The 21,988-nt window shown below is 41.8% G+C and overlaps 1 protein-coding gene across 1 annotated transcript; it reads right to left on the bottom strand.

Annotated features, from left to right (window-relative positions):
- Positions 1-13,900: 13,900 nt before the first annotated feature.
- Positions 13,901-20,707, bottom strand: FLVCR1 (feline leukemia virus subgroup C cellular receptor 1). Its single transcript, XM_009994796.1, has 10 exons — positions 20,633-20,707; positions 19,932-20,076; positions 19,261-19,401; positions 18,902-18,969; positions 18,552-18,655; positions 17,275-17,385; positions 16,407-16,512; positions 16,080-16,191; positions 15,350-15,417; positions 13,901-13,963 (listed from the first exon to the last, which is right to left on the bottom strand). Exons 1-10 carry the CDS (start codon positions 20,705-20,707, stop codon positions 13,901-13,903), a joined length of 993 nt encoding a protein of 330 aa, XP_009993098.1.
- Positions 20,708-21,988: the final 1,281 nt, after the last annotated feature.

The raw sequence follows: 21,988 nt of genomic DNA, 5'->3' as shown, positions 1-21,988 counted from the left end.
ACCGAGGGGAGTCCCGGAGGGCCGGGTGGCTGTGCCGTGGCTCAGATCACAGCCAGTCGCTCCGAGGTACGCTCAGCAGCAACGTCCTGCCTCCATCCCCCTGCAGCAGCCAAAGGGACTCACCTCACACGTCTGCGTGTGCTGCTCACACCACAGAAACAACGGCGTCTGGCCCTGCTGCCCATGCCTGGTGTGATGGAGCTGCGGGCGAGAGCAACAGGGAACCCATCTCTGCCCCGGGGCTTCACACAGCAGCCTTGCTGCACCTCCTGGGCAGGTGACTCCCAGGCTGCTGCCACCATCGCCACCACTTGTTTATTTCCATGCTTGGAGGGGGATTTTTTAGCTCTTCATGTCAAGCACAACAGTGTCAACCTAATGCAAGTCCTAGAGCTAGAGGTGACCCCCCCATCAGAAATAAATAATAGTCTGAAAAATGTTGTTCCATCCCCTGCCTATGCACTTGGATACCACCAACACTCCCAACTCCCCTGCTCCCAGCCAGGCTGGGCACATACCTGTGCATCTCCCCAGCACCTGCGAGTACTGATTTTCATCTCTTGCCAGAAATAAATCTCTCCAGTGCCCTAATCAGCTTCCTGAAGGCTCTCAGGAGCCTTCAGGTGTGTTTTGAGGTGCTAATCGCTCTCCACAGGAGTTGATGTCTCTGTGAACCCTACCAGTAATATTCCCTGCTGCATCCTGGCCACATGGAATGCCTGAATCTCATCAGGAGGTTTAATGTAAGGGAGGCTGGAGAAAGGCTGTTCCATCAGCTGGAGCAAGCCAAGGGGTTCAGTTTGTGCAGCTTGCACAGCTTGCACAGTGTCAGCTTTCAGCCCAGGAGACTTCAGTCTAGGGAAGCCCCTGAACTGAACATGGGCGCTCGGTGTGTAAATGGTGACAAAACCTGGGGGAGAATGGTTTTAGAGCTGCTGTGAAGTCTTCACCCACCCCACTATATCCTGCATTTCCCTAATGATCAAGCAAACATTGCAACTGGAGAGCAAACATGCCCCAAAGCTGGCCAGAGGTAACCTGCAGCCCCCCCCCACTTGCTGGGTTTTGGAGACAGATCCCAGGGGAAGTGCCATCCCCTTCTCCTTCTGGCGTGCAGATAAGGCTGCACATCAGTAAGATGTGAGAGCCCCAACATGAGCTCCAGATGGGAGCTGATGAAGCACTGAGACCAGGAGAGGATGCAGATAACTGCAGCCACAGAGGAGACGGCTCTCAGGGAGCAGAGGGAGGCTCAGGCAAGGCAGTGTTGAGGGAAGGAAGGCCCGAGAATGTCTGCAAGTTCGCTGGAGCAGGGCCAGGGGAAAGCTTGAAAATCATTCAGACCTGGATCTTAGGATTAGTGGGACTGTGCAGGTTGCATCAGCCACGTGTGAGCAGCTCAGGGGCACGTTGCACGTGACAGTCTGGAGTGCTGGGACTGTACAGCAGGAAGTCATCATCAAGGATGCTGAGGCACCAGCTGGCAGTCATCTTTGTCCCAGGGCCTTGTTCACTGTTGGAACAGGCAGCCACGATAAGGGTCCCACAGCCTTGCTCATGGCTGCTCCACTGCTCAAAGCAGACAGGAACCCTCAGATCATGCTTTCCTACGCCTAACCACTTCTTAGCCACCCTGAAAGGGTGAGACCCGAGTGATGCTATATGATTTTCTGTTCAAAGTCTTCTGCATTCACCATGCCAGGGCATGCTCCATGCCAGAGGGAAGGGCTCTCCCTGGCCAGACAGGTAAGAGGCACAGCATGGCTGGGACACCACAGCTCTGTCCATAGCAGCCCTTTAGAGCACACAGACCACTTCTGATCAGGACTGAAAGAGAAAAATCTTCCCAGCACTTCCTTGGTGCTCAGACTGAAGATGGACAAGTTGAATTCCCAGAGGCCAGCAGTGTGTTCAAGGCCAGCTGTGGGTTGGATAGGCAGGGCAGAAGTTAGCTGAGATCCTGGAATTAACAGCATCTTTGAAACAACAGCCTAAGGGATAAAAGCAGAGTCCATAAGATCCCACAGCTAATTACCCTTAATTACCCTCTTCCCAGCCACAAATTAAGAGTAAAAATAGAAGAATGTTGCTAAGGTTTAGCCCAAGACCTATCTGGTACTAGTTATGAACAGGCATTCAAGATGAGTAAGAGTTGGGTGAGATGTGCAGCGTGCCTCCCTGCAACCCTCCAGCATCTAATGGCTTTCACTTGGTGGGACCACCTAATACATAACTCTCAGAATAGCTGGCCTGTTCCCTGCTCTGTTCACAGCTCTTCCTCCACCTTGCTAGGGCTGCCCCTCTTTTTGCAGCCAGGCTGCTGCCCAGCCTCTGCTGCAGCAGGCCAGAGCCTTTTTATTTTGAAATCCAGCCACTTTGCATGGAGGTAGCTCTCTAAATCTAGCTCGGAATAACACCTTGAACCTACAGTTTTGTTCCTAATGCAGCACTTGTTGCTATCACAGCTGCTTTCTGGGTTAAAGGAACTAATTTGGTCTTAAAATCATGTAAGAGGGTTTTAACTTTCACTATTTCCAATTGCAGACTAATTTAAATGCAGCATTCAGAAGGCCCTGCAGTGCGATTATACAACCAACTGCGGGAAAATTAATAGCTCTTAATTGTACCACAGCAGCAAGGTGATATCAACATCAGCACTTACTCCAAGAAGATTTCTTCTCCAAAAGTGTCACCTCAGTGTCCCCCCAAGGAGCCCCACTAGCTCCTTCCTCAGCAAGCATCTTCTTGCAGACGCTGACAAGTTCAGCCCTGCCGCACAGCAAACCCTCACTGCCCTGCAATATTCCATGCACATGGAGACAGTTGCTTTGTGTATTTAAGTGGGCTTATTTGGGAAAACACTTCCTCTATTACCCATTGTTTCCATGCAGCCCTTCCTGCTGGCTGGGTGCAAGTGCTAAGACCCAGCAGGAGAAGGCTTCCCTGGCAAGTGGCTTCAGGCCAATCTGGCCTGAAGGCAGGAAGCTGTGCTGGGTGGAGGGAAAGACCTGCTGGCAGTGCTGGGGAATGGGCCACTGCTGTGATGTGTGCCCGTGAGGTCTCAGGCACTGCACACACTCCCACTTCACTGCTTTGAAGTGCAGTGGTTTTCTGCTCTGCAGGCTCTCTGCTAGCACAGCTCCAGCCTTTTGTAAGATCTTTGTAAGGCCTGGCCCCAACTCAGCTATCAACAGACCCGTGTTAAAATACATCTCACTGTGAACAAGAATGCCTCTCTGTGCTGCCAGAACACACAAGTGGAGCACCAAAAACAAGAGGAGGAGCAAGACTGGCAGGAGCACTGCAGCAAAATATGCAGCCCAGCCTCCTGACCCCTCCCGGGCCAGGCCCTGTGGTGTTTCCAAGAACAGCTGAGGTTTGCTTTTTTGCAAGAAGAGGTGCTCACATCTGCTGCCATCCAAGGAGGGCTGGGAAGCAATAGCCAAGGAATGATCTTGCAGCACCTGAGCAAGAGCTTGGCAGTTTAGGTTGCTTCCATCAGATAGATGCACATCAGTGGCAGCATGCTAGATCTGGACCTGTGCTGTCATCCAGGTCGGCAAAAGTGGACATCAAGTGCTCCACACTTAAAGGTCCCTGTACCAGCACCAAGCATACGAAAGGCAGGTCAGTTACTGGTGGAGCAGGAAATAAACCCAATACCTGTGGCTGGCAGCAGCCAGTGGCAAAAGCCTGGAGCCTGGGCACTTCAGAAGCGTCCCCAGCTTGGGCACACTGCTCTGTTAAAGCCAGGCCAAGTGATCTTAATGGCCTTTCCTGAATTTAGGAGCCACTGCATGCTCAGAAAAGCAGCAGAAGTCTAAAATGGTTAATCCTACAAAGGTGCTTCAGCTTTGCAGGAGAAGCAGGACAAGGCAGGTTGAGAGTTTACCTGCCTAATTGCATTATTGCTACGCAAACATTTGCCCATTTCCTGAAAAGACCACAGTGACCTCGTTTGAATCTTGAAAAGGAAAATAAAATGTTTGTTTGGGGCTTTTTCCTAAACGAAAGTTATGCTGGAATGGGACTTGTTCGTTAATGAAATGCAAGGTTAAACTGTGATAAGGATGTAGCCATGGGAATGCCTGTTGATGCAAGTTTGCAGGAGTGATTTGCGTAACCACTGAGAACTTTATGTATTCATCAGTGTGACCGCTGGGAAAAAAATACGTAAAGCAGACTTAAAAAGAAAAAAAAAAAAAAAAGCTATAAAAGGAATGCTTGAGGGTGTGCTTCCTTGGAGCTTCCCCCAAGGTAGCCCTTACTGGAAACTCTTAGCGTACTATTTACTTTGCAATGGTCTAGCAGAAATAACAGCCATCAGCTGGTTTGGCTTTAGCAATGAAGAACATTAGCAGTATTTATTTATTTTTTTCTGCCTGAACCAGTCCAGGACCTGCTGCAGTAATTATACTGCAGCAAATCATTAGTGTTTATTTTAGATGGGCTTGTTTAACTGGACTCTAATTGAACTCAGACTATTCCAGTAAGCAAGATTTCCAGCCACTGGAAAAAAAAAATCAAAGGCAAGAAAAGTTTGTTAAATCCAGTCCCCCCAAAAACTGGTCAGCAAGTTTTATCTTTCCACCCTCATTGCAGGTCAGCGTGTCCCACTTGGCCTAAGCCTCTGCTGGCAGTGAAAGAGCCCTTCCTCTTCCGTACTTATTATAGTTGCCACACTCTGATCTACAACTGATGGCATCAAAGATTAAATTGTTGTTTCTGAGTGGTACATGAGCGTCACCACTAGCCTGCCTTACTTTTCTTGCCTTGTTCCAGAGTTTAAGTCTCAAATATTGCTGTAGCTTGGGAAAATAATTATGTCAACACAGTTTGCTGTAAAGGTCTTAGTTGCTGCCATATCACATGATTTGGTCTCCGCAGAAAACTCTGCTAATAAAAACAGGGAAACACTAATGTAACCTTCCATATATCTTTGCAATCTATCTTTTCTGATTACTTCTTCCTTAACCTTTAGTCAGAGGGTAAACTACCCAGCACAATCACTTGTTTTCAGGGGAATTGCATAATAAAATTATAGATTGTACATAAAAGCAGTGGCTACAAAAAATCTGCAACCAAAAATGAGTTCTGTTTTCAGCAATCACCAGCACCTGCTGGCCTTTGTCACAGAGGAGCTGGCAGTGGTGGCACCAAAGCTGAGTTGGGACTTAGCCTTCACTGCCAAGTGAGCACCTGAGTCATCCCCACCTGCAGAGAGCAAGGAGTGTATTGCAATAAAACCTCTCCCTACTTAATATTAGAAGCACAATTCTTGATGCTGTTTAAAAATCAATTAAGCAGCTCGGTCCTGTTACCAGATACCATGTGCCCTCTAGGAATAGTATGATGATGATCAGGAAATGCTCTGTATAATCATTGTCCTTATGTATTAAAATTCTTGAAATGCCTTGTCTTTCCAGGCACTATTTGAAAGTGAATTGAAAAAGTTATTTAGCAATAAAACATGTCTCAAGCCCAAACCTTTGAATTTAGGTGTTGTGTGAAACCTGCAAAGAGAGAAATATGTTCTGTTCCCAATGACATGGTACAGCAAGATATCATCATGACACTGATGATTTCATTGAGCAATTTTGATCTGAAGCATCACTTCAAGAAGTGCAGTATTGTGCAGATGAAGATTTTCCCTAACTAGAGAATGATTGAACATTAGTCAAAACACTGTGTAAGTACTCTTGTTCTCTTCTCTGGGTAAAGAACTGGCTGGATGACTGTGCCCAAAGAGTTGTGGTAAATGGGGTCAAATCTAATTGGCAGCCAGTCACCAGTGGTGTCCCTCAGGGCTCAGTTTTGGGGCCACTCTTCAATATCTTTACCAATGATCTGAATGAAGGGATAGAGTGCACTCTCAGTAAGGTTGCAGATGACACCAAATTGGGTGGGAGTGTTGATCTGCTCGAGGGTAGTGGCCAAGGTTGTAGAGGGTTTTTTCTGGGTGTTTTTTGGTGGAGTGTATGGTTGTTTCTGTTTGTTTGGTTTTTGGGGTTTTGTTTGGGGTTTTTTTGTGTGTTGATGGTTGGACTTGGTGATCTCAGAGGTCCTTTCCAACCATGAGAATTCTGTGAAGCACCTGAAGCTAAATTTCACATAATGTGGTCATTTAAAAAACTTCAAGCTGTTAAAGGAATTCTGGAGCAAAATCTTTTTTTTTTTTTTTTTTCAGTCATCTTTCTTATGTGCCAACACAAATTAGATTCATTTTCAAAGGTAGGTGGCAAACTCAAGAAGCCTACAGACTCTTTTCTGCCTTTGGAATCAAAACCAGGAACATCATAAGTGCAATCACGCAAGCTGCAGACTTCAAGGGAGCTCCGTAATGCTCTCCGTCCTCTTCATCCACATAGATATTTCAAGACTAATGAGATACTTACAGCTCAAGCCTGAGCAAATGGAGTAGATCGGCAGAAAAATCACCCTGAAGATGAGGGACTTTGCTCCCCAAAATCAAATCCTTATCTTCCCTGGCAAGTCTGGTTTGGGTAACTTTGTTAACCTTCTGAGCCTTCTGGGCCTCCTCTACCCTTCTCAAACTTCAGTGGAGCAGTGATGAAAAATTAATGGATTGCTAGGCTTTATGCATTAACCTCTAGGTGAATTTCAGGCTTTTAGCATTAGGACCCTAAGTGAACTTTAGTTCTTCTTGGGGAGTAGAATAAATACAAATTAAAGTCCCATGGAGCCAGTTAATCACCCAAAGGTGAGTCACCCTAGCAGGACAATATCTCTTCATTCAGCACAGGATGTGTAGGTTTTGTCTAACATCTGTGGGGTTCAGAATTAGCTGATTAATTATTCTGAAGAAATCAAATTACCTTCCAGGAATTAATGGAGAAAATATGCACAGGCTTAGAAACTGCAGAAACTTTTTCCCTTGGCAGCAGGCTGGACAGTTTAATTTTTTTCACTCATCTGCAGTCCCTCTTCTACCTTCTCAGTACTTGTAAGTGCTGATCAGCATCTGAGAACCTTAAAGACTTGTCCCACTCTGAAAAAAGACATTGGAAAGTTTCTGGTTCAGTCTAAGACAGGCTGGGAAAACATGAAGCTTTGGATACTTCCCTGGGGTTTTTTCCAACACCTTTCCCAGTGCTGTATGAACCAGGGGTAGCCCCTGTCATCCCCAAATCATGCTGCTCACCAAGTAGTTTCCTACCTAACTTTTGAAAGCAAAGCAGATGTGTAATTATGAAACTAGTTCATATTTTGTTTCTGCAAGAAACAAAATAGAAACAAGTTCAATCTTGTTTCTACAAGTCAGTTGAAGAAAAAGCTTGCAATATAATGTTCTAGGTAAAAGCCAGTTTCCCCATTAAGGAACACCTTCATAGAGAATTGAACTATCATCCAGAGATCTCATTCTCAGTAAGTTTACTCTTCTTACTCAGGTAAAGCATTTATTTCCAGCTGCTATGTCCAATCATGCCAATGATATTTTACTCAACTGACCGAGTCTCACCTGAGACTCTTCTTTACATGACTTTTATAAGGTATTTTTTTAGGATACACACACAAATTCATGTAAAATATAAAGAGAGACAAAACAGTAAGAAAGTGCTATTACAGTGATAAAACAGGTATCATAGAATCACAGAATCATAGAATGGTTTAGGTTGGAAGGGACCTTAAAGAACACTTAGTTCCAACCCCCTTGCATAGGCAGGGACACCTCCCACTAGACCAAAGTCACCTAGGCATGGAAGAAGGTGACTTCCAGTTACACCTTCCCATTTTACAAATTCAGTTCACTAGGATGCACTTTTACTGCCTTATCTACAAAGCAAATGAACTCCAACCTGCAGAACTACAGCAACAGCACTTTTGGGCACCCAAGACATCTTTAACCAGGTATTTTAAAAAATAATTGTTTTCATGATAGTTCTCCATCTGCACAGAGTTTATAGCTTTCGTAGGGTCTTACGCTTGTTTCTAGAACTCGTAATGCAAGGCCACAATACTGACAGATATTATTTTCCACCTTTTTTTATGGCCTAAGTATTGTCACAAGCAGACGCAATTTATTGAGAAAACACCAGAAACTGCCATTCTAGAGGTTGAATTTTGACCACATCCAATATTAAACAAGTATTGGCCAATTACTCACAAATGTGTATATATATATATATATAGTTACTAACAAATCAGTAATTATACCTAACCATTGCCAGTAGTTAGCCTTTTTTTTTTTTTTTACTGTGACATACCCACTGAAGGCCTTCCTACAAAGTTCAGGATATTACTGTTTTGTCTTCTGAAGTATGTTGTTTAATTGAAGATACAAATACTAATTTAGAACATGGTCAGATAAGATTAGCTCATTGTGAAGCACAGCCAGAAGGAAATCCAGCAGGTTCTAAGAAACCCTTCTAGCCAAGGAAGCAGCTAGACTGTTTGGCACTTGCCTATTTTAACCATGCACAAACCACATAACTTTCTGGAAGGGGTAACATTTGTTAGCTTTGGATAAATAGGGCCTCCTCCATACTATAGAAATCGTCTGACTAATCATAGTCAGGATTCACATCTCCCACTTACATGATGAGGCTTCTGATGTTTTATTTTGAGAAATAAGAAGCATCTGCAAAAAAAGAAAAAACAAAACTTAAAAGCAATAATAATCTGCTGTGTTTCCCAGCTGTGGGACCACTACAGTCACAATGCTAAGTTGGGATATAACCCACAGCTTTTACAGAGTGACTGTAAGAGGAATACAACCCTATAGTCCTGGCTGGGAAAGGAAGAGCCTACCTGAGAGTTCACCCCACTGTTGAACTAGATGCCTGCGGTGCTTTACGACAGAAGATTTGTGTTTCCTGTGCTCTGCAGCACTTGCAGCCTCCTTCTATGAAGAATCTGATACAAAAATAGCTCAGAGATAATGCTCGTTTTGTGGAAAAGAGAGACTAAAAAAAAACGAAAACAAAACAAAGCCAGAACATTTTCTTAGTCACTACTTCCTTTGAGTCAGGTTCCTCAAACCTACCTGGCTCACAGCTGCTCTGCTGGGCTAAATGCTTGCGGATAAGTGACAGAACCCTTGCAGAGTGCTCACAAGGGTCCTAATGTGCTCCTACTGAAGACAATTTCAGGTTTAGAAACAAAAGTTGGGCCATACCTGCATGCAAGGTCTCTATACTCTCTCCCCAGATCATCTGCCTACAGCTGGGTGTTGTATTAAAATTGTATTTGTACTACCCTTAAGGAGCTGTCTTTGATTTTGCTCTGCTTTAGGGATTAACTGCACTTTCTTTTCCTCACAGATCTTTTCCAAAGCAAATGTGGAGAAATCAACATGCTAGAGCAGTGCAACTCTTCTACCAATGCTAATAATTTTAATTCCATGCCCTGAGAAAAGCCAATACTCTCGTGTAGAATACATTTATATACCTTGCATACAAACACTCTGCATATAAATACGCACGCATGTTTATTCATGACACAGTATATCATACACTTACAACATTTTCTTACTACTAAATGGCAGTTTCTAAGGAAAAAAAAAAAAGAGTAATTTTTAGACCATTAGCTGCATCAGCAGCTGTCAAAAACGGCAATCTTGGCTCAAATCAAGTTACGTGTCATACACTTTATTAGTAACATATATTGGTAAGGAATGATGCCACCCACACATACACATATGTACAATATTGCAATCAGAGAATATTAATAAAGAATTTTTAATTTTCTCTTGAAGCAAAGGACACTAACAAACCCAACAAATTACAGCAAAAGTATTTGCTATATTCATGAGAACTAAGACACATACAGTAAATAACAAGGGTCTCACATGGAAATACATTTCTCTTAGGAATATTTTTTCCTTAACCAATTCCAATTCATGCATTAACATGAATTCTCTGTCTTCACAGACTTCAGATTGAATGGTGGTGGTGGGGAAAGTACACTGATACAATAACTTAGTTTGTGGTCCTTGAGTCATTAGTAACCTTTAACACTTCAAAAGGTTCTATGTACATGTATTGAAGGACAGCAATGAAAAAGGTCACACATTCCCATTCACACAGGAGAACTCACGAGTTCACGGAATGAAAAATGAAAGCAATAAATGCTTATAGCTCAACTCACTTTCATTTGGTCATAGAAACACAAAATAGTCTAAAGATTTCTCAAAAAGCATTTTTTCATCAGGCAATACGGGCTGGCAGCTCTAACTACACACTCCAGTGATTGTCTCTGAAACAACAGACTGTCTTGAACAAATGAGATGACCAAGAAAATGAAGTTAGGAAAGCCCTATTAGCCTGAAATTATTAAGATGTATTCTTCCCACTTTTTCCCTTGTTCTTTGTTCCTCATAAAACAGGAGAATTCAGCAACAGAAAGAGCTGTTATTGAAGATAAGCACTCATCTACAAAATAAATGCCCTGAAGAACCAAGGTTAAAGCTCCCAACTGCAGGAATTCCAGACTATGCCTTACAGGTCTGACATTTTCAAACTCAGACAGAAATGAGATTAAGACCATGTTAGGATTCCTAAATAAAAATGGGTCAACGTTCTTTGGCTCTGACCCACTGCAGTTAGCAAAAGTTTAACATGATCTGGAAGAAAAAAAGAAAGATAGACTTTTTTTTAAAGGCCAATCTCTGAATCTTGTAGCTGCAAGTCAGCAACTAAACACCCTAGTTAGTCCTTGGAAACCTGGGGCCAGCCTCCTTGCTTAGGGTCACTATTACATGACTTCTCTTGCATTCTCTAGAGTTCTCCTGAAGCACTTAAAAGCACATTGAAAAGCAAAAGCTGAAGCATGGGACTGGGATGCCTCTCCTCACTTGATTTTGCACTCTATCCTCATAGTTGACATAAATTCCATTAACTAAATTATTACCTCTGTAAACAGTTATGATCTTTAATCCCACATCCACTCTTTACTGGAGGGCTGAGCCAGAATCTCAAGACTAAGAGTCAGAAACCCTATTTTCAGTTCCAGATGGATGTTTGACTGGGTAGATAGTTTAAAAGAAAAAATTAAAAGCAAAAAAACCCAAAGCCCCAGCAACCCCAAATTTATTTTTGCCATGAACTAGAATCTCAGTTTCTTGACAAACAGATATTAAGATTTTTGCATAAAATACTGGTCTGTTCTTTATTCACTCTTTATTTTGCTGCTAAGCCTTCTATTTAAATACTTTATCGTTGCCTGGAAGTAACTCACAGGTTTCCGACTTTCAAGCTACTTTTAGAGGGGGAGTATTAAATCCAAGATGTAATTACGCCTTCATTATTAATAATATTTTCTTTTCAGGGACTTAGCAGAGTTTCCAGCATGCCAAATTCTTGTTTGGGCCTTTTCTGAGTGTAGTCAAGTAATTTGGCAGAAGATAAAAACACAAGGAGGCAGAGGGGCTAGAATATTTTTTCAATAATCAGCTAAACATAACAAGAGAAACTGGAAACTAGAAGTGATTACAAGAATTTAAAAATAAATTTTAAAAAGGAAGAAAGAAGATCAATCTTTGAATCTGAACAGTGTGTATCTGGACAATTCAGAAAGCATTCCAGATACTGCCAAACACTTTCTATTGAAGATTTTAAAACAATTCCCCCAAACTGCAAAGAAAATTACCATGGTAAGATTTTGCAATAGAAGTATAAAGCAACCATGGGTTACAAACACAAATATTTACCGAATCTGTACCTTGCAGAATAATGTACCTATTTTGGCACATATTATTAATATTTTTCCAAAAGAAAAGCCACCCACACACATCAACAGGCAGGAACTCTTACTTTGCTCATGCAAGCTGAAAATGTGTAGATCCTTTGATGGGGCAGCTTACACCACAGCAAGTGATTATATGTAAAAAAATGACATCACAAAAGCACCACTACTTCCACTCCTATACTTTTGCCTCCTCTTTTACTATCTACAAGTTATTTTTCCTATATTGAGCTACCTCACCAGAGTGCTCTTCTTACAGAGTTTGCCTCTCCAAAAGCAGCAAGGTGTGTCCATTTTCTGTCTGGCATTGGACCTGGCAAAGAGAGATGGATCTTTTTGGAAAGGCAAGTGTTCCAAGCATGCTTAGCTTGTGCTAATATGTATACTGCCATTCAGTCTTCCCATGTCTGAAGTGTTTGTCATTACAAAAGGCTAAACCAAGATCACCAAGTTTAGAGGCTAAGTTTAGAAAGCTAAGTTTACAGGGTTCTTTTTATATCAAAAAGGATATTCTAAAGCTACAGTGAAACAAGCAAAAGAAAAGCACTTAATGATACTTATCATATTAAACCACTACATTGGGAGTTAAAAATGTCCCCATACCCAACTGAAACTATCTGTGGAAAACTTCAAGTAAGATCCCACCTTCTGGATGGCACTACATCTGTGGGAACTCAGAGAGATGGCATCATTGATCACTCACCTGCAGACTCAACTTACAGGCTGCTAAAGCTTAAATGTTTGAAAAAGTCTGCTAACTCAGGTCTGAGTTTTTCAGTAATAGGAGGGCCTCAGTATTGTTGTAGTGCCATCAATTCTCTAGGTGGTAGAGAAAGCACAAGGTAAAGGAGAGTATTTTCAAAAGCACTGCAGTAAGAAATCCACATCCCAAATTCACAAGGTGAACGTTAACAAAGTCTGCTCCTTTGTAGCTAAGATGCATGACATAAGCAGCAAATATTTCATTGAAACGAATGAAACATCACTATTTTCTTTTCAGTATTCTTACAGCTTTTAACAAACTCCAAAAGACATGTTTTAAGTTATGCAAGCATAAAAATTCCACATGACAAATTATACCATTCATGATGCTGAGAAATAAATGCAAAAAAGGACTAAACACATTTTCTGACACATCACAAATATTCAGCTCAGGAGGTGTAACACACAAAACAGAATTTCTTCAGCAGCACTGTTAAACTCAAGATGAGGCAAGGATCTTCTTTACAAAGTAAAGGCACCAGCTCTTTGTAAATTCATACCTCTCTCACTTTAACTGAGAAAGCACATAGAATATTCCATGGAGGCACCCTATGTAGTCGTGTTCCATTGTCTATAAATACTTCACAGTAGAGGTATCAAAGGCCTTTCTGCTCCTTTTTACTTTACTTAACAAGAAATGCTTTTTCTTCAGTTTATGTAGTGGGAAACTCCTTAAAACTCCCCAAAAAATGTTCCAATGAATCTACAGGAGAGTGTTTTCTCTAATCTGCCTTCTGATATCTACCAGGAAGTTTCAAGGCAAAAGACATGTCAGGTGAAAGTGTGAAACGCAAACTTTTGTAATAATCTCCTGGTTCCAGCATTGTGCTATAAACAGTTTCCCAGAAGGAACCACTGGCTTATATTAAAAATACAGATACATTTTTTAAAAAAAGGAACTTGAGAACATCCTCCAGCTGTGCAGCTACCTACTCTGACTTTTCAAATGCACTAGCAAAAACCGACCAAGAAAAGATTAGATACTTCTGATCATGACAACTGTAATTCAGGCTTCCAGATCTTTTCAAGTCTGCATCCTGAATGCACAAGTCTCCCTAGCATGGAGAGTACATCCTGAATGCACAAGTCTCCCTAGCATGGAGCATCACACAGCTCTTTACTCATGAAACTGCACAACTTGAAAACTGTTGAAATAATGCTAGACTTGGGATAGTAGGGTTAATGGCTGGACTCGATGATCTTGAAGGTTTTTTCCAACCTAAGTGATTCTGTGAATAAATATTCCATACAAAACTGAAATGTTTGTTTCTTGGGCAAAAACAACTGAGTATCTTCATAGCTTCCACTGCACAACTATCGCTCGTATCACCAAATACATTTTACAATTAATACACACAAATCCAGTGATTACACTAATTAATATTGTTCAGTATCCAACCAAACTTGTGCATTTCAAAGTCACCTTCTTTCAGCTTTATAAAGCTGACTGACTTTTTACTGCAGTACTTTCAGATTCTACAGGACTGTCAACTGGAACCTGGAGAGGGGAGAAAAAAAAAGCAGGAATTAAGCTGTTATTGAGGAGAAGTTATTCCCAGCCTCAGTATTCTTGGGTAATGATTAGGCTAGACTCCAACAGTATATGCAGTTAATTATCCAAATTAGGCTTTCATAGAAAGCTCTATTTCCCCTTCTCTGTGTAATGGAAAAAAAAACCAGTGCAAAAATAGAGAATTGAGTGTCTAAGTATAACTCTAAAGTATATAATTACTCTATATAGATCTTTATCATGTGGAGATTAACTTTCAGATTTTTTCTCCATTACATTTAAACACATTAGAAACTTGATAATCAAGGTTTGGCATTGAAGTACAATAGTACCTTATTAACACAGGCAGCTCTCAATTATTTATGGTAGTATCAGGGCAAGGACTCCAGGCTTTTGTTATATCCTAGCTAACATAAATGAAGGTGTGTGACAATCTGGGCTAATTAACAAGGTGATAACGGAAAACAGACAAGTCATGGACCACTGCCTGTAGTCAGCATGAACACCCCCAAAAACAGCCCTGACCCAGGCCGGTAAACCCCCAGGGTGCCACACTGTGCACACACAGCTGCACAGGTTTTAGGTTCCAGTGAGCTCATATAGCACCAGCTTGGAAGTTTCTGACCCTTATGCAGACACTAACAGCATGCACCTGATCACAGATGATCAGAAGCTGCTATATATGCAAGACACCTACACGTAAAAGTAAGCGTGACAGAGGATCTTGCAGTATCTGACTCCAAAAAGCTGTTTCATTACCTTGACCCAAATGATCAAACTGAAAACTTTCCAGTGACAGCCCTATTTCTATCAGTAACTGTGATAACTTGGAAAAGCTGCTGAATCATGCTCTCTGGATCTCCTGAACAGCAGAGTGCTGCGCTCACTCTTCATTTAAATCGAAAGGTTGCTCAGCAGAACAGACTCAGCGCTTCAGGGAGCACAGTATAGAAACTGCAGCATGACTTCTGTTCATGAGACACTGACTTCACTTAAAGAGACAGCAGGTATTTTAAATTATATATATAGTCTGTAACACAGCCTCCTAACCCAACCCACAAAAAGGCTTCACAATTTACAATGCTACCTGCAAATATGAAAAAGCAATATTCAAGAAATAAAATCAGAGATTAATGTTAGCCACTTATAATTCAGGTAAATCTGAGAGAAGGTGGCCTTCTAGGTTTTTTCATGGGAGCTAAGGGGCAAAGCAGATATCCAGGTGCAGCATCCCACGTGGCTTTGTTGTTCCAAAAGAGCATAGAAACAGTCCTAAGTTTTCATTATTTACTCTTTTGCTGTTAATATTATTATGCCAATAGAAGCCAAGTATTCAAGCACGACAATACAATCATAGCAGAAGTCACCACTTACAGCTTTAACATCCAAATTTAGAATCCCTGAATTCACATTGTGTCTTCGCAAATCTGACTTTATTAAGGCTGAAACAAAAACATAAAGAGAAAGCTGGTTCACAACTTTGCAATGACATGTATTTCAAGGGAAATGTTTGTACCGTGCAAGCAGACGGAAACTGCTTTTAGCACATATTCAAAATCTCCGTATTTGCTCTTTTGCTGTTTGAACTTACTGACAATTGGAACTTGCTCCTCACAAAGCACATGCAGAAAAGGACAACAAAAGCTTTTAAACCATGAGTACTTAAAGCAAAGCTTAATTATTTTAGCACTTTCAGCATATTTGTAAGTATCAGCACGTGTAAATCAGTGGTACAGTTCAGAAACACACGAGCAGTTTCTTTCATGTAGAAAACTGCAAACTGTCTCCTGTTATGAGTGTGATTACATTTGCTATCCTACTCTGGAGACAAAGATCTGCCTCAAATTCAAAACATGACTCAAGAAATGGGTGACATGGTTGTTCATGTATCAGCAACATCATCCTTAAGACAAAGTGAAAAACAAAGAAAATAAAACCAAACAAACCCTGAACTTACAACTTCTGTCAGCCCAGACGGGAAGACACATATTTAAATCATAGACACCCGAGACATCTAAAAACTCCCCAGAAATTCACTGTCTAAAAAAAACCTTCATATTTTTTTCATTAAGAGAATTCATTACTTATATTTCTGAATAATTACCTGTTAAAATAATGCCCACAAAAATCCAAGCACTAAGAAAGAGGTTTCCTGCACGAGGACTGTAGTCTGTTGTGAGTATTCCTTGAACAAGTGTAAAGATAATTCCAAATATCTATAAACAAACAAGTCATTTCATCAGGATCACATAGGAGAGTCATCCCTTTACCTTGAAAAGTTTCAGGACACATCTTATAAAAACCAAACTGAAAAAATGAAGACTACAACAACATAAAAGACTTAGCAGCCAACTCTAAGAAAGCCTTCACAGATTCAAGCAGAGTGGCTATCAAGAACAGTATTTCACTTGAAGAAATAAAATTATATAACCTGTGCTGATGCATTAAGGAGACCTGAGGAAGTGCCTTCAGACTCTGGATATGTGATTTCCACAGCAAATTCAAACCCAAGTGGGAGATAGCCAGTCATGAAGAACCTGTTAAAGAGGAGAGTAAAAGGATGACAGGTGTGGCCTTCATCTATTACTACAGCTAAGAATATAAACACATTGTTTTTTGAAATTGGTGGCATTCTGAATTCTGTTTTCAAGACCTAACGTGATTCTTGCTCTGCCTGCTCATCCAACAATTCTACCCACATGTCTCTTTTTAGGACAAAGGTGCTTTAACATATTTGTCCCATTTCTCATAACCACCTGGACTCCATGCCTCTGAAACAACCTTCTCTGATGAGTCCTCAACTGCATGGCTGGATACAGCACTATTCCCTCAGCCCTCCCTGGGCCTTTTAGGTTATGCATCTACGAGAAGTGCTCACGTTCTTCTGAGTGAACAAAGCACCCAGCACATTGCTTGGGCTATCAAAATACAGATTAACCAAAATGCACACAATACAGTCTTCCTAGATTTGCTCAGTTAAACTCTAATCATGCATCCACTGGTCAACAGAAAGAACCTACTTTACCGCAGGCAGCTTTTTGAATTGGAACAAATTGATCACATACAGACTTCTGTTAGGCCCATAAAAATGTTAAATGAAATTCACTGAAAAGTGAGTTACTTTAGATTTATTCTAATGTAACAGAAGGTGAAACCCAAGTAAACCCTATCTGTACCACAAGTTATAGGCACAGGTTGAGAGGATGGCAACAGAACATACAGTAGAATAATTTAGTTGGGTTAAATATTATTTCTGAACAGAACTACAGCAAGTCTTCTAGTCATCTTTAATTGCTCACCCAAGTACTCCTCCGGTCACAAACACTACTATAAGGTATCCGAGGTCCAGGGTAAAAGTAAATACCAGCAACCCAATGAAAGAGAGAATGTAAACAATCAAAGTAGTTTGCCTGCAACCCAACCAAGAAAAAAAAATAAAATTAACATTGTTAACATAAGGTCATAGTACATTGCTGAAGCATGGAAGAGTAACTACTTACTCTCTAACAACTGACATTTTACAGCTATAAAATTTGCTTCATGTAATTCTGACTCAAACATACTATGCAATGAGAATGTATCCCTTCCCAAACTCTTTATTGCCTTGGTTATATGACTGCTTCACATAAGCAGTCATAAGGCTAAAGAGACTTACTCAGACTCTCAAAGAGTGGACAATCACAGCAGATACTATTATTACCTTAAGGCCATTTTAGTTCTCCACCATGTTGTACCTCTCAGCCACTCTTCAGCACTGCCCATTATACAACATGAGCAGCCATATCAAACACTACTAGCGACAAAAGTCAGCCTAAGAGGCAAGCCAAACAAATCTCACTACAATGTTCTATTTCTTTTTAATCGGGAATAGGGAATGTCATCCAAAATATTAAAGCACATACCACTATGTATTTATAAGCCAAAACACATGCAGAAACAAAGCCGATCTACACCATTAACATCCATTAGGTTTCTAGAGCTCTTGCACATAATGTACTAAGAGTCACAGGGGAGAACTACTCCACCACAAGCAGAGTTCCAGGACACTGCTCACTCTTGGGGGGACACCACACCATGGGTGATGGACCCAGGAACTCCTATCCTAGAAGACAGTTCTGCTCTGTGGTCATCCTCTGAATTAAAGCAAATGTTACACTTACTAACAGGACCAGGAGTGGTATAAAAAATGAGAACCTATCAACTGTTCATTTTACAAAACTATGCACGGTAGGTTTGGAGCCTTTGTACTTTCCTAGGAAAAGGAGCCCACTGGGCCACCTGGACACAGGACATATAGTGCTTTCCTTGTCAGCCTTACACTCCTGAAGAGACAGGAGATCAAAAATCCCCTTCACATCTTTGCATCCTCCTCCCTCATTTCCTTTGGCCAAAAACCAGCAAGACTCTCGAGCTTTTGCTGTAGCCTCAGAAACTAGTCTTCATCAAGGCTGCTAAAGGATCAGGGATGAACTGCATTTCACCATCAGTTCACTTCAGCCCTAAGGTTACAGTATTTTTCTAATGCAATTGCACCGCTCTCCTACCCCTAACCCCATACATGCCTACCCACACTTACTTGTATGTTTTAGTGTAATCCAGCCACAAACCACAAATAATCGAACCCACCATTCCTGCCACCACCAGTGTCAAGCCAATTCTCCCAGCGTTCACTTCTTCTCCCTTTCAACAAATATTTATATGGTGCTAATTAATAACTTGCTTCCACTCAGAGTCAAATTCAGACCTCTTGGCAGTCATAAGCAAAAGCATTCCTTTGACTTCCATGGCTCTATGGTGCAAGAAACTGTAGGGGGGTATAAAGAAAACCAAACTTCTGTGCACACATAGCACCTATAGAATACTAAAGTACCACCTCTGCAAATGTACAGTAAAAAAGAAAAACAAAAAAAGATCCAAGCAACTTACCTTATAATGACTTATTATCATCTGATTTAATAATGTTGAAACAGAATAAAATGCTCCAGTCATAATACCTGCAGTAATAAAAGAAAAGCTTTGGTCATTCCAGGTGTAGCCACACAGATATGCTACCCTAAAGAGTTAATATTTTGATATTTAAGACTCACATTAGAGGAAAAACCTTTTGTCTGCCAAGTAAAGTATCTTCACCACACCTACAAATGGTATTTTGAATCCTGCCGGATTTTCTAATATTGCCTGCTTAGTAAGAAAAAGTTTGACACTCCCTCCCTCATAAAGAAAGCACCACCACAACAAAAAACGTGCTTTTGGAACGCGTTTAAATTGTTCAGCAGACCACTTACCATAACTGATCAGCAAAAGTACAAATGGAATATTCTTGAACAAGTTAATAATCGACCGCTTGTAGGAGTAATCCTCGGGAGGCACAGTTCGCAGGACTGCTTGAGAGTGACTAGGAGGGTATATGGGCTTTTCTTCAAACACTGGGGAAAAAGAAGGAGGAACAATTTTAACTCATCTTTACCAGACTAATGCTTTTTCTTTTCAAAGTGTTTCAGTTTGATGAATTTCAGAAGACAAACTTGGGTGTTTTAACACTTCCATGAAAAAAATACATTCTAGATTTGCTCACTGAAACGTCAAGTCTATTTGGTTACATCTCATTGCTACCAACATATGGTCACACACAGACTTTTTCTGCAATGTGTCTAGACCTCTGTATCTGAATTCTAAGATCAACAGCGAGAATTCACATTATATCATAATACCCTTGTAGCAAAAAGCTTAAGTGATCCAAATATTCTGAAAGGTCACCCCAGGGAAGCAGAGCATACACTAAACTCGTGGATACTTAACCCCGGGGCAACAGGTAATTGCACACAAGTAAACCGGAGAAAATGTAACCTCAACAAAATGTAACCTCAACTACTTTAAGCCACCTCAGATGCTTTAAGTAACATGTTGTAAACACTCCTTATGGTCGTCATTTAAATCACAATAACAGAACACTTACCAACTCCTGTTAAGAAGAACAAAAGTGTGGACACTATTGCTGTTCCATAGAACATGATGCTGATGTTATGTGCCATCAGATCGAGATCATCAGGCGTGTTTGGAACCAAAACAGGTGGCAACAAAAAGCCAATTGCAGTGCCAAGCTGTAACACAAGAAAAGAAAAACAAAAATAATTTTCCTGTGAACATAAAACTGAACAGAAGTGAAAAGCCTTAACAGGGAGAGTTCTGAATGTCTATCACAGTAAGTATTAATAAAACTATAAAGGAAAAGTCTTCCTTTAGTATCATGCTTCTGAGCCATTTGCTCCAATGACACATCACAATCAAGTCTTTCATAGCTCAGGTTTTAACCTTTTCATTTCTACATTCAACTGCAGTACTACACCCAGTATATAGCATATTTGATAACTGAGCATTAATGAAAGTTTTTTTGCAGAAGAATCTTTCACAGGAAAATACTGTGCATGCACATAAATTTATCCTGGTCATCCTGCAACTGAAGACCTAGAGATGACAGAAGACTCCAGCTGCTGTTGTAGAAACATTCTTTTTTCAAGCAAAACGCTCCACTTGAGGTAATGATCCTGCCACTACAGTAACAAAGACTGACATGGGACGTTTATTGCAGAATCCATAGAACAGAGAAGAGCAGGAGAAAAGGCACATCCTTATTCATAACACAAAACCAAAACGTACATGTGCAATTCCTTGTCCATCTTTCCTGTGGTTCCTACCCGCACAATCCCTGCACTCCTGCTTCTTGTCCTGCATCACCTCAACCTCCACATCTCAGCATCCAAAGAAAGCAGCAGTTTCAGACTCCAAGTTGGATCCCTGGCACTGCACTCCAGAACCAAAATCCCAGTAACTCCTTGCTACTGGGAGGGCTGGCACATGCCAGGAAGAGTAGAAATTCAGCTGCCAAAGAAGTCTTTCACTTTATTCTGGGATGCAGATGCAGTATTTTTGCTCAGCTGCCAACTGACCATCAATTCCCAAAGTCTTCAGACCAAAATGAACAGTTTACTTGTCCACTGGAAGACTTCAATGCAACAAAAATTACTGTGGAAAAGCACTGCGAAAACTTTAAGCAGCCACACATGAGCTAATGAGCAACCCTACCTGCAAGTATTTCACGTTAATAATAGAGCTGTAACAATCCAAAGTGCAAAGACATAAAATCATTACACCCACATGAGGAAAAACTAATCCCGTTACCTTAATCACACTCTACCTATGACCTCAGCCTGCACCAGCGATGTTGATGGGAGTCCTAACATTTTGTTGCCACAGCAAAGCAGGGACAGTGGCAAGGGGCAACAACCAGGCTATGGGAAGAAAAAAAAACCATCAGCATCTTCATCTGTGCTTTCAGATGTGCCAGGACCAGGGGAGCTGGAGGAGATGGGTGACTCAGTTACCAGCTCCCCACAGTGAGGTGAACTATTGCAGCACTGCAGAAAGCCTCCCGAGTGATTGGGACATGGACTGCTAGCACTTTGTGATTCGAGGTTGTATTTCAGAAAGCAGAAACTAATACACGTTGGCACCGGGGCTCTCCACGGAAGTCCAGGCGCTTCACCCCCCTCCAGCTGGGGGTGCCAAACGCAAGAGGAAGAGAAAGCGGAGCAGCGAAGCACTCCGGGCAGCTGGCAGAAAGAAGCCCGCAAGCTGCTACAGAACGCAACCCGGCCAGGGTCCTGCAAAGCCCGGCTGGGACCTCAGCATCCCTCCCTGCTCCATCACTCTTCCTCTCTCTTCTTGGGGAACGGGTCTTTCCACCTGCACAGCTCTGTTCATCCCAAACTGACGCCTGGACAAGCCCTGAGGCAGCTCCCCCTCTCCCCAAGCCCTTACCTGGCATCTCCCTCTCTCCCCAAGCCCTGAGGCAGCTCCCCGTCTCCCCAAGCCCTTACCTGGCATCTCCCCGTCTCCCCAAGCCCTTACCTGGCAGCTCCCCGTCTCCCCAAGCCCTGAGGCAGCTCCCCGTCTCCCCAAGCCCTTACCTGGCATCTCCCCCTCTCCCCAAGCCCTTACCTGGCAGCCCCCCCC

This window comes from Chaetura pelagica, unplaced genomic scaffold (genome assembly GCF_000747805.2).
Source record: "Chaetura pelagica isolate M959 unplaced genomic scaffold, ChaPel_1.0 scaffold2, whole genome shotgun sequence".
NCBI classification, from domain to species: domain Eukaryota; kingdom Metazoa; phylum Chordata; class Aves; order Apodiformes; family Apodidae; genus Chaetura; species Chaetura pelagica.
This window is presented reverse-complemented; position numbering and strand designations above follow the sequence as displayed.